The sequence below is a fragment of the Apostichopus japonicus genome, chromosome 2 (assembly GCF_037975245.1).
Source record: "Apostichopus japonicus isolate 1M-3 chromosome 2, ASM3797524v1, whole genome shotgun sequence".
Taxonomy (NCBI): domain Eukaryota; kingdom Metazoa; phylum Echinodermata; class Holothuroidea; order Aspidochirotida; family Stichopodidae; genus Apostichopus; species Apostichopus japonicus.
In genome coordinates this window covers 16,865,837-16,879,459 of record NC_092562.1, presented here as the reverse complement: position 1 = coordinate 16,879,459, position 13,623 = coordinate 16,865,837, and the positions used below count along the sequence as shown (strand labels likewise).

Here is a 13,623-nt window from a genome sequence, read left to right as displayed (position 1 = left end):
GCATTTCCTTTCCCTCACACGTATGCATCGACAGTTTTCACAAGTGATCCGACCTAACCATCTTGAGCAGGCTAAACTACGTATTGGCTGATTTTATTTATACTAGAAGTTAGTAAACAATTCCCAGTTCACATGCTAGCCTTCATTCATCGAAAACTGGGAAAGAAATCCTCGCGTGACAGGAGGCCGTTTATACTGCCAGATTCTCCCTCCACCTCTCTCTTTCTCCGCACGGCTCGCAACCAGTGGTACCGCCAAGTGGGAGGGGCGGGGGGGGGGTCTATCTCCAGTCGTGTTGCTCCTACCTAACACCCAGCTACGTTAAAAAAAGGATGGTATCTCCCTTTCGTCCAGGTTTCTTTTATTTGGGTAAGATTAGTCTGAGAAAATGCTACACCTTCTGGCGTTTTTGTACTTCCAACAGTTTTACACCCTCCCCAAAACTGTTTGCTTTCTCAACTTGCCACCTGCAACTTTGAAATTGATGCGAAATGATGCAATCTTTTGCAGCTAACAAAGAATATTTGTTTTCAACAAATATCAAATACCGTCAGTATAGCATACTTACAAACATTTTTGTGTGTGCAGGTTTTAGAGATATTTTACACATCTCATTAATTACGCAATACACGTAGTATGTACTTTTCTGCAAAAGAAAAATATTGCCAGATGGTAGTCTCGTTGTAGATTTAGGGAACATATATGTTGAGGCACAGGTATAATTAGGGACGTCGCTCATAAATTCTCCAACCAGGTAGCGGCCGAAGATGTGTGAATTTTGCAGCTGCCTATTTTAATTACAAATCGCTGACAAGACTTTCGTTCGTTATTCTTCTATCCGGTGCTTCCGTTTGGTCTGCAACATCTAGAGTTCTAGACCAATTCATTGATGTAAATTAAGTGGCTTCAAATTCATTTCATAACTTGAACAATGATTCAGGGAACCGAGTTAAAAGTGTAGTCCTTATAGGGCAAATTGCTCAGGGTTACCTTATTATATATATCTATTAAGACAGTGGCGTAGGAAGGAACTTTTGAGTGGGGGGGGGGGCTGAAGACTGATGGCCGGCCTGGGGGAGGGGTCTAAGGGGAGGGGGTGTCCCCCTCCCCTTTGGAATTTTTTTGCATTTCCAGGTGGCCTCAGATGCAATTTGGTGCAATATAGCATACTTCAACCCACCCACTCCATTTTGTATATATTTTTGCATTTTCACCTGGCCTTAGATGCAATTTGGTGCTCCAAATGAGATTTTTTTCTCATTTGGAAATGAAAAAGGGGTTTTCTGACTTGCGAAGCGGGGGGGGGGCGGAATGATACTTCCGCCCCTCCACATTTTTCACTGGGGGGGGCTGGCGCCCCCCAGCCCCCCCCCCCCCCCGGTTCCTACGCCCTTGTATTAAGATAAGCAATTTTCGCAGTGTAACCGATAGAATATGTGACGAACCCATACAATGGATCCCGCCTGTCATCATGACAGCAGAATTTATCTGGGAAAGGACTACATATTAAAAAAAAACTGCTTATAGCGCTCCCGTGCATGGAGAGTTTATATACTGCTGAACACAGACTGAATGAATCTACCAAAAGTGGATTTGAACATTCAAAGTATATATATAAAAAAGAAAATTGGGTTGGTGTTGTTGTTGTGGAATTGGGGATGGAGGTCCTCCTGAGCCGGGAACTCGGGAATGGCAAAAGTGAAAACGGCGGAGGAGGGGCGTTGGAGGTCGACCCTAGTTAGTGTCTTAAGAAGGATGCCACAGCTGTTTCATGGGACGTGTGCTAAAGGTTTGCGCACGGCTGCTCAGGCTAAACGGAGCTCCTTCATTGTTTGGCCTTTTTCAACAACACTAGCTATTTCTTTGGTTCGGTATTTTGGTCACTAATACCACACATAAGCTTTACCGAACAAAAACCGGGTTGAAGCTAGCAGCAAATAAGAACAGCCACTAACAGCAGCAGACAATAACAGAAGCAATTGGTGTATACCAGAGTCGCATATAGAGCTGTGGTGTATAACTAAGCGTTGCGCACGGTTAGCCATTGTGGTAAGTACGCTACGACAAAAGGCACCAACGGCCCTTACAGATCCTTCCTGGGTTAAAGGTCAGCAGACACTAATAACGAGATCCGCTGTAATTTTGTCTTTTTTAAACGTTCATAATTCGAGTAATTTCTGAGAGGATGCAAACCTAAAAATATTACCAATGTGGAGCTAAGACATTCCGTGTTATTGATTTTACATTGGCAAAACTAACTTTACACCAAAAGTAACCTCCAATACCTGACCGATAAATTTACATGCTGTTAAATATGATACCTTTATGATCGAAATGTAAAATAACTCGAGATGTGGAGCGATTTGAGAGCCCATAATACCACCATATTAAAGTTGAAAAATGTTCCTCTCCGGGGAGTCTCCGGTGGTGTATAAGTCATTTATTAATGAAAAAAACCATAAACAACGTGATCCAATAGGTAATCTCAGTGAATCGCAGAGTTGGGGACTCGAGTCAGGGACTCGGACTCGAGTCCGACTCGAGTCGCAAATTTTAGGACTTGAGACTCGACTCGAGACTCGGCTGTCAGAGACTTGGGACTTGACTTGAGACTTGCCCAAAAAGTTAGCAAAGACTTGGGACTTGACTTGAGACTTGCCTTCAAAAGACTCGGTTTTTCTACTAGAGACTTGTTTGTATTTAAATTTTCTAATCATTAAATAACTTCATAAGTTGATATCGATAATAAATAATTATGGTTTCATGTACGCAGGGCCGTCTTAAGTGATCACCGGGCCCTGGGCCCGGCAATGGAGCGGGGCCCGTCAATCAAGTGAGTTCGAAAAAAGTTGCGTGAAATATTGACATCCTTGACAATCGCTCAAGCATAGACATGCCTGCATTTACCACCCCTCCCTATGTCGCGCATAAAGAATAAACCTTTAGCTGAATAACATATATCTAAAAAATGAAATACATTATAGAAGAGAAATCTTCCAGTTGCCCTCCATCCCTTCCCTAACAATACTGGACTTACCATTTGTAACACCCTTATGTTGAGTCTTTCAACTGAGAGGGAGGTGTAGGCGGTTTTACACTATCTAACGCAACGTAGTCGCCAAGAACATGAATTATTTTTAAGGGAGGGCCCGAGGAACATGAACTTATAGCATGCTCCTCATGGTGAAACATAATTGCACCTATTAGGTGAATTGAGTGTACTGTTAATAGTAGGAGAGACTAGCGTAGGTTCTTATGACCAACTAGACCGGTTTCTGCTTTCAAACTTCATAGGAGGAGCTTCATCAGTAGTAGCCTTTGAATATTTTATATTCGGCCTGGGCGTCTCATTCTCAAAATGCATCTATTTTCTGTGCACAAGTTTTTATGGACTCATGGTGCAGCTATAAGAGCATCTAAAAGAGCTTCGTGTGAACCTTGAGTGTCAGCTGATTCTTCGTTAGTATGAAACCTTGAGTTAACAAGTAAATCTTTGAGATTTTGGGCCCTATTGTATAGGCTAGAATCGGTTCTTTTGGAAACAGTTTGGATAATTGTTGCGTGTTGCGAGATTAAGTGCCAATGTTTCTAAAGTGTTTTTTTTTTCAAATGCGTGGTTTTGATATGTGGTGTAAAGGTGAGCTTGAACACAAGTGGTGGTTACTTTTGTTTAGGTTTGGTAGTGAGGTATTGCCCACGGTTTTCAAATTTTATGCCTTTCGTGGCTGAGGCAATTTCCTCTTTCTTATAGTTACGGAGTAACAGTTTCTCTGTGTAAGCCTTCGGGGCATTGTATATTCCAGGGTTGCCAACTCAGATTTGAATATTTAATGTCAAACTCTCAAGTGTTTCACCAACTCTCGTCACAAGTTGTCAAGTATCGAATTCAATCAGGCATAATGGCCTATTCAATAAGTTTTCCTCCCAGATTAAGACACGGGGTTACTGTGATTGCGGGGCCCCTGACATCGCGGGGCCCTGGGCCAGGGCCCAGTGGGCCCATGCGTTAAGACGGCCCTGCGTGTACGCTCGAATTACGAGCGCCCAACGACGACTACAGGCGTTACCATAACTACCATTGGCTTGGTTGAATATTCCATCCAGGGCTGCTGTTTGGCTGAAAGTTGGCCTTTTTCAATAAAACAGTGGCTAGCAAATTTTGAGGCAATTTGTTCCGTGGCGTGTGCCCCGGTTTTGCTATTCGGCTGTTTAATTTATACCACATAATTCCTGGAACACTGTTACATTATTCGTAGCCTGCATCATTGTATTCAAACTTCAAAGACTTGAGACTTGACTTGGGACTTGCTCATAGGGACTTGAGACTTGACTCGAGACTCGACCTCCAAAGACTTGAGACTTGACTTGAGACTCGCTCAAAATTTTCAAGGTGACTTGAGACTTGACTTGAGACTTGCTGGTAAAAGACTTGAGACTTGACTTGAGACTTGCAGCTAGGGACTTGTTGACAACTCTGGTGAATCGGTATACTGACCAACAAGCGAATGTTTCTTAAGTTTTACACTATAGATTAAATTATGGTGTGATTGAGATTCGAAAGAACTACAACAGCAAAATGTAATCGGGATTTTAACTATAATATTTCAAATCGTGATATACCGTTAAAATTTTATTTCCTTCTTAGCCAGCCCATGTGGGGGGGGGGGGGGTCTAAATGTCGGCAGCCGGTTTAAGGAGTTCTGAAGAATTTGAGATGCCGATATTTTATGGTGGAAATCTTAGATTCGAGGTATAAATGGGATGCAAAATATGGGATTTTTTACAAAATTTAATAATTTGAGCCATGGAAGGGTTTGTGAGAGACCAAAGTAGTACCGGAAGAAAGACGAGAGACTCCTCTTTGTCATTTAGAGCTGTTATCGGTAACAAAAGTTATCTCTTAAAAAACAAAAAGTGGACTTCAACATTTACCGCTATTTCACATCCGAAAACATCCTCCCCAAGTATACTTGGTAAACAAAGGGACTAACTTTCCCGGTAAACCCCAAAAATACTACAAATGCACACTTCGCGTTGAGGAGTTCAGTAATTCAACATAATCTGAAACTATATGAGATTGGAAAACAGGTTTCTTGGCAGAAGAAGCTTTGTTATCGACCAGTGGACTTTTACCACGTGAAAGGGGAGCGTCTGGTCTCTGGTACTATTTATAGGCCCTTATATCCCTCTATGACTCGAATAATTTAATTTTGAAAGAAACATATTTTTAGGCTTTTTGCTCGAATTTAGGATGTTTTCGAAATTGAAAAAGTGGCAAAATGTATTAATAATTGGTTTTGGTCAAAGAACTTATAAGTTTTGTTACCGTGGACTTATGTCACGTGAAACTTTGTTTCGTCTATTTTCTGGTAGGCCACTATTACTAAATCCCTAACTAGAATGATTTTTCGGAAAACTGATAATGTATATTTTTTAAGGGTTTTTGCTCTTACTAAGGATGTTTTCGAATTTGAAATAGCGATAGAATGTTACTGGTCATTTTTGGTCAAGAAATAAGTTTTGTTTTGTTACCGTGGACATATGCCCCGTGAAACTTTGTTTCGTCTATTTTCTGGTACTATCATACTAAATCCCTATATAACTATAGAATGATTTTTCGGAAAACTGAAAATGTATATTTTTTAAGGGTTTTTTGCTCTTACTAAGGATTTTTTCGAATTTGAAAAAGCGATAATGGTCATTTTTGGTCAAGAAATAAGTTTTGTTTTGTTACCGTGGACATATGCCCCGTGAAACTTTGTTTCGTCTATTTTCTGGTACTATCATACTAAATCCCTATATAACTATAGAATGATTTTTCGGAAAACTGAAAATGTATATTTTTTAAGGGTTTTTTGCTCTTACTAAGGATTTTTTCGAATTTGAAAAAGCGATAATGGTCATTTTTGGTCAAGAAATAAGTTTTGTTTCCGATAGTGGACGCATAACGTGTGGCCGCTTTTTTTTTGTGAACCTTTGGTGTGTTATAGCGTCATTTTCGTTATTGTCTGCTTTTAGTGGGTGATGCTATATTCTGCTACGGTACTAATGGCTGCTAGCTTCCGATTGGCTACAGTAGGTCGAACAAAATACAGTTGCTACTGCCATGTTATCCTTCTGTACTATTATCAAAATCCGTATTGTAAACACTCTTTCAGTTGTATTCTAAAAGCTAAAGAATCGCTAGTTCACTGCAGATAATCAGTTACGGTTTTGTGTGAGATTTATGTACTTCCTTCTTGCAGCAAAACAAATAAGCTTCAGCCTTTCAGATTGCTCACCACAATTGCAGTGTTAGAAACTCCTCAAACAATACACCGATTCAATGACGAAACCCGTGACAAAATATCAGCTGACGTGACACGACCTGAAACTTTTTGCAATGGAAGAACGGTAAAAAAATATTTAAAATTGCAATAATAATGGCATTCCTCAATTCTCCTATGGCGGAAGTGTGGAAAGCAACTAAACGTACATTTGCGGATTTAATAGACGTGGATTCTTCAACCTCGAGAAAACCCGATACAGTTGGAGATACACGGAGTAGACAGAGCACTAGTAGTAGTAGTAGTACCAATAGGCCTAGTAGTAGTAATGCTAACGTTTCAAGCTATAGAACTAACGTGAATGCGGTTAACACTAGGCCAGCAACTACAGTGTGGGCAAGTGCAACTGCAAGTAGTAACAGTAACGTTGGTAAAGTTAGTACTGAATCTACAAGTAGAAGTGACAGCAATTCGTCACAATCGAGTGATATTTTAAGGAGAACAGATACTGATGGGCAAAGTGCAAATTTTCCTTCCAGACTAAGCACAGTCCATCTTGGCCAAGGTAATACCGACGTTCGGCCTAGTGTCACCGAGGACAACGAACTGCTGTTAAATCCCAGTCAACTTCAGTTACAGGATCAAATTCTAGCTGATTCAAGCAAAGCAAATGTTCAGACTACTACAGGGCAGAGGCTTACCTCTCAACCGAGGATTGTTTCACCCTTATCATTGTCATCAACTTCATCGTCAAGTTTAACCAATCGGAAAGTTCCACAGAAATCAGAACCAAAGATAAAAAATCGTAACTTACATATTCTTCCTAGTGGGTTTTCGCCTCCCCGGAATAAAACTCAAGTGGCCTATACTAGTGATGTGCAGCCTATATTCCACCACTCACAGACAGTACCAGAATTAGGGTTATATCCACAGTATGCAAGTTTTCAACCACGAGAAGCAACTGTTAAGAAAGATCTACCACTCTTGCTCCCTGGTGAAGAATCACCTGACACCCAAAGACAAAATTTAACTAATAAAAATGATGGACAAAGCACTAGTCTAGTAGTTGAAAGATCGTCTAGAACAATCGGTAAAAGTACAAGGCGAAGAATTCGAAGTAGTTCCAGTGATAGGGCTAAAGAAATGAAGCTAATTCAGAGAAGACCATCATATAATAAATCACAAACTATTGATTCCAGAAGAAGTGATATCGACGAAGACGATGACTGGCACGAGCAGGCAGAAAAAGTCAAGTTGAAATTTATGTCAATGTGGAATAATGTCAAATATGGTAAGATTCAATCATCAAGTTTGTATTCAGATTTCATTTTTCTACAAGCCAATCTCTGTTTGTGATTAAAATTAAATACTGACACACTAGTAATATTAGAGTCCTGACCACATTGCAGTTAAGAGTTAATTCATTAATAGCATTACAATACGTTAAGTAGAATTCAGCCATGCTGAAAAGAAAGTTTGACTAAACTAAGTAGATTTCAAAGTGAGTTTTATTCATCATAATATATTTCTTCTTTCTGCAGTACATTCTGATATTGCATACATGTTGGCTGATAAATGACAAAGCTGAAATTAAAATTTGTACAAGGAACTCTGAAAAACTTAACTGTAAAGAATGGCAGTGACCTTACAGTACTTAGTACAGTAGTAGGGAACTCAATTGCTTCGGCTTTTTTTTTTAAAGTGTTTGCAACATGTTTGGTAGTAAAATATTTAGAAGGCATACTGTACAGAACTTGATGGCAGCAAATGTTATGACAACATGCTGCCAATGCTGTACATTTTGTTCATTGAGCCAGGCCATGAAAACAGTGATAAATTATCAGCCGAGGTATTGATGCTTTGAAGTGAAAGGTGAGTAGCATTATATATAACTGACGAAGGAGCAATTGCAGCGAAACCATCTCTTTAACAAAACAACATGAAGACCTTTAATAAACAATTATCATTTTCGTTTTCTTTTCTTTCCAATGTCAGTTCAGTACATCCTCTTACAGGACAGGATATGATATAAAAGTGTTTTCCTGGTATCAGTTTTGGCCGATATCCGATATTCCGATATAAAGTATCAATATAATGATCATCTTTCTTAAGTTAATTATCGTTTGCACAATTCACAAACAGTAACCACAGTTTGTATAACTCTCATTTGTGGAATCCTGTTGGTAAATTAGTAAAAATAAATATGTGTGTATTCTATAACACTAAGCTCTTTTAAATTGAACGATCACATTCACCACCAAGGTGTGTACATGCATACAACTGTGTGCTAGCATTTTTTGGGGGTAGGTGGGGTGGGGGGGGGGACATACAGTAAGCCTATGCTTCCTGTTACTTCTGTTGTATGATTCGTTACTCTGTTTGACCAACTACATTCAGACACTTTAGGCTGCAAGTCTTATATAAACTTTCGCCAAATGGAGCCACAAATTTCTTAGCAAACATGTTAAAAGATGACATCCTGCGATAAATACAACTGATTTCATATGGAAAAAAGACATTAGCATATCCTGGCTAAGAACTTTTACTACCCCATGTGTTTACCAGAACCAAAACAAAATATTTTCTTCCATTTATTAATTTCTTTAAAAAAATTATATCCTGCCATTAGCTGGCTATACTAACACTAATTGTGATATGCAAACTTGATTCTCAAAATACTATCTTTCTTCAGCCATTGATGTTTTAACAAACTGCATTTTATCATTTATCGGCAATGAGGCTACATTTGACTGATACCGATATGTCGTCGATATTGCAAATATTGGCCAATACAGATGTCACAAACAATTATTGGCGCAATACTACCAATTATACAGTACCACATGTGGACTTAATGCAAGCATGCTCAAGATTCGATCAGGTGATCTGCATTCGAGTCAAGGAATGATCAATATCAATAGCTCGCCCTAATCAGATCATGATCAACAAGTGGAGTGACATTTACTGCATTTCTATCAATTTAGTGCTGGATTGTTCTGAGATGTAATACTGTAGCTCGATGTTGTAGCAATGTTGAGTGTAACATTGTGTATGTGGAGTGTTAGGAGTGTCAGCTCAGTGGTTAATGCCGGTGCATTTCAGTCATAAGGTCCTGAGTTCAAGTCACTCCAAGAATAATGTACTGTATATCGTCCAGTTACAGAGTTGTTGACAGTTGACAATTCATAATTGATCAGTGATGTTTAATATGAATCTAAGAGACTGATTTCGGTCAGCTTGCGGCTTTGATAAGCAAATGATGGCTTCTTTGGGAGTTCCTGCTTGCAGGAGGATCTAAAATACATACATGTACTACAGTAATATGGTGCTGTACCCCGGCCACCAGAGTAGCATGACAATCTGTGAATCTGTGCCGCATACTGTGTGTAGTATAGTTGCCTTTGCCTATTTGCAAAGTGCTCTCAAGTGACCTGGCAACTGAAGAATTTGACCACATTAGCCCGTACTGTAGTTTGTCTGAAAGTAAAATGAAATGGAGTTAGCAAACATGACTGGCGCGAGAACATGTTCATTGGTCAGCCCCAACTTCTTTCCATTATTTGCACCAATGAGTTTGTTTTCAGAAGAGAAAGCCACATGCCCATGTTGAAGGGATAGTTTGATACTGACCATTGATCAAGCTAGATTGCACAGTATGGTGTATTTAAATGGAGAATTGTAGTACTACTGTACTCCTCGGTACCAGGCCCACTGTATGCACCTGACTGCCCACTTATGTACAAACAGATGTTCTTAATGAGAAATCGCTACAATAGCATGCTTAACACTAAAGGGTGTGAAGACTCGCGTACAAAGAAACGTCTAATACCGGTAATCTGATACTAGTTTCGAATGAGGTGTAACAGAAGTGTTAGACACCACCATCGATCACAGAAAATACACACTCAGCTTGCTACCGTCGGTAATTAGACTCTAGTGTACAGTCAATTACATACAGCTACTGTCAATACCCACAGCACAGTGTGCATGCTCAGCGAGGTCTAGATAAAAGATAACAAGGTATCACGTTTCATTGTCTGCATTTTGTAGCGACAAGAAGAAAACTTCACTTGCAAGCAACAGAAAGTTAACTTTTTCAGAGCGCAGCACCCGGTTTGGGGCGAGTCTTCAATGCCTTTAACATTCTGCTTTAACAATGAGGTACTTTATGTACACACACAACACAATATAATCAATGCTTAGGAACACGCCCATGTTCTTGATTGCGACGTGTTTGCTGATTCCTGATTTGTTGATTGCTGTTTCCTGTTTAGACCTCTTTTCATGTTCCAGTTTTAGAATAATATTTCAGTAACAGGGGCCAAGATTTACTTTAAATAGTGCCAAACTTCCTTTAGTTCACGATTTGAGTGTTTTTATGCCTTGCTTAGTAAAGACAACATAAAAAAGAGAGAATGATTCTGGATATTAGTAATAACAACAGTTTATGCTTGTATTTCATTGTTAAGTATAATATTTATGTTGGATTCCCCTCCCCCGGGCCCCCCCCTTTTAACAAGGGCAATCAAGATGTAGTTTGAATGTCTGGGAGGATCACATGACCGGAGAACTCTGGCGGTTACTTGACCTCATCACTTTTGCAGCGCAAGTCCAAAGGCTATACTACATGTATACTATTTATCATTATATATTTGATTCGTAAGCAATCACCATGACTGTTTCACTCTGGCGTAACCCTCTTTTTTTCAATGTTGATCCACCACTGGTTCGTTTTCCAATGTTGACATGCCCTTGGTCTGCTTTATATCCTCCCAGACAGAAAGGAAGATCTTGACCCCCCCACGGGACCCCCACCCACCACCCTTTCATTTTCAAAATTAGGACCTGAGAATGTTGTCAGCCTGGTTGTTCATTCCCAATGTCCAACGGTACCTATGTGTATTAGAATGATCATGCAAAGAATACATCACATGTTCAACAAAAAAATGTACAGTATTGGTATGGAATATCTACATCAGCAGTCTGACTATCCAACAATTTTTTTTTTATTATAGAAACAATGATAGCTTCCAAATTTGACAGTACTTACTACTGTACAGGAACATGTACAATAGGAACTTCCGTTTCATACAGAGGCACAGGGCAACTATTTAGTTACATACTGTAGTCACTGAATTTCACATATTATGAACAGGATGATTCCCTAGATGTAAACCCCATCTGGAATGTTCAGCTGTTTGATGTTTTCAATCCCCAAACCTGACAGATGGTGGCTTGGTTTGTGTCTCCACTAATAACTCCACCAGTAGCAATGAGTAAATCGATCAAGCGCTATAAAGCCTTCCGCATCTTGAGACCAGTGTTGTGTGTGTTTTGTCATATTTCATTATCGTACAGTATTCACCACATCCTTCTCATTTATGTCTTCCTGCACACATTGCCTTACACATACTGTACTGCACATTGCCCAACACATACACACATTGCCCAACACATACGTGTATGTTACCCACTGACCTGAACTTCCAAATTAACAAAACTTTGGGACCTAACAGTCCAGATTTTTGTATACATACAGATATGTAAGTATATACTACTGTACATACAGACTAATATAGAGTTTCATATGTGTGCAGGTAAAGGACGGTATGTCAGTATATATGTGGTAGTATCATCGTCATAATTCACTACACATAAAGTGTATTGGATATGAACTCTACGGATGTATATACTGTATGTACTACCACCATGGTACTACATACAGGATAATAAAGAGTTGCAGGTGTGTGCAGGTAAAGGACGGTATGTCAGTATCTATGTACAGTAGTACAGTAGTATCGTAGTCATAGTTCACTGCACATAATGTATGTATTGGATATGAACTGTAAGGATACAGTATATACTATACATACTTTATTTGCTGTATGTACTACATACAGTATAGGATAATATAGAGTTGCATGTGTGCGCAGGTAAAGGACGGTATGTCAGTATCTATGTACTCTAGTATCGTAGTCATAGTTCACTGCGCATAATGTATGTATTGGATATGAACTGTAAGGATACAGTATATACTATACATACTTTATTTGCTTTATGTACTACATACAGTATAGGATAATATAGAGTTGCATGTGTGTGCAGGTAAAGGACGGTATGACAGTATCTATGTACTGTAGTATCGTAGTCATACAGTAGTTCACTGCACATAATGTTTGTATTGGATATGAACTGTACGGATCTGTTCATACTGTATGTACAGTATTCAATGTTGCAGTCTCATGGTGGTAATTGCATTTATGCAATTACTTTAGCAGTTTGCAACTGTCTTGTCACAGAAAAATAAAAGAACAGGACTGTAAATAACATCAGTGGGCCCTGCATGGAGTGCACAGTAGTACAGTACAATACTTTGTTTTAATACCTACTGTATAGTAAAAGCTGTGATTTATAAATTGCACAGTAATGGTACTGCTGTACTGTTTATTGTGTTGTAGGGATAGATAGTACTTCCTGTACGTAACAACCAACAAGGTCACCAAACATGAAAGTCTATGCAACCGTTTTTATTTTGATAGTCCACAGTAGGTCGCACACCACCCACGTATTTCTACGTACAGTAGCACTGCAGTACAGGACTCTATGATACAGTATGTTGTTAACTTGTTACTACAGCTCTGGGTATTTTAATGAACCGAAGGGAAATTACAGATTTCCAGACTTTACTTGCAGTTGTAACTGCACTTCCTCTGAAAGAAGATATTATCAAGCCTAAACAAGGAAAGCAGAAAATAGACTTGATGAAAATAATATTTCATGGCCTAGCACAGTAAATGATTAAAATATCATCATCATCATCACTAACTGTACATACGTATGTAACAGAGCAAAGGGAAACAGATGTCATTTCCAATAGGAGAGTTTTAATTTGTCTGTTGATTGCTTCACATGAAAACCTCCTTTTTGGCGGCTTCAAAGATGAGCAGTAGAGTGGATATGACATTAGGCTATATGTAGTACACTGACACTGTTTATAATAGAGGTTGGGAATTGTCAAATAGAATCAAACTGCTGGTACAAGTACACTTATCAAATGTATTTGACACATTAAAAACTCAGAATAATTCCTCATTTTTAATGATTCATGGTAGTAACAATAAAGTTTAGATACAGATTTGTTAAAAGAGTAATCTACAGTACTACATCAATAATATATGTACATATTCTTTCAATGGTGTACCAGCAAATAATTTATCTGGTCTCGCATCCCAAAATGAGCAAATTGCTACTACACGAGTGCAAAGATGTGTACTGTACTTTGCCATTTTTTGCACAAAAGGAATCATATCATTAATTTTTGTACGAGACAAAACAGCAGAACCTTAAAAAAATACCG

At 39.0% G+C, this 13,623-nt stretch overlaps 1 protein-coding gene across 1 annotated transcript in view; it reads left to right on the top strand.

Moving 5' to 3' along the window:
- Nucleotides 1–6,057: 6,057 nt before the first annotated feature.
- The window catches only part of LOC139980211 (uncharacterized), a 30,889-nt gene continuing 23,323 nt past the window's right edge, over nt 6,058–13,623 (top strand). The window contains exon 1 of the mRNA XM_071991710.1: nt 6,058–7,557. Coding sequence (XP_071847811.1) covers nt 6,423–7,557 — 1,135 coding nt within the window. The 5' untranslated portion in view covers nt 6,058–6,422. The remainder of the gene's footprint in view (nt 7,558–13,623) is intronic.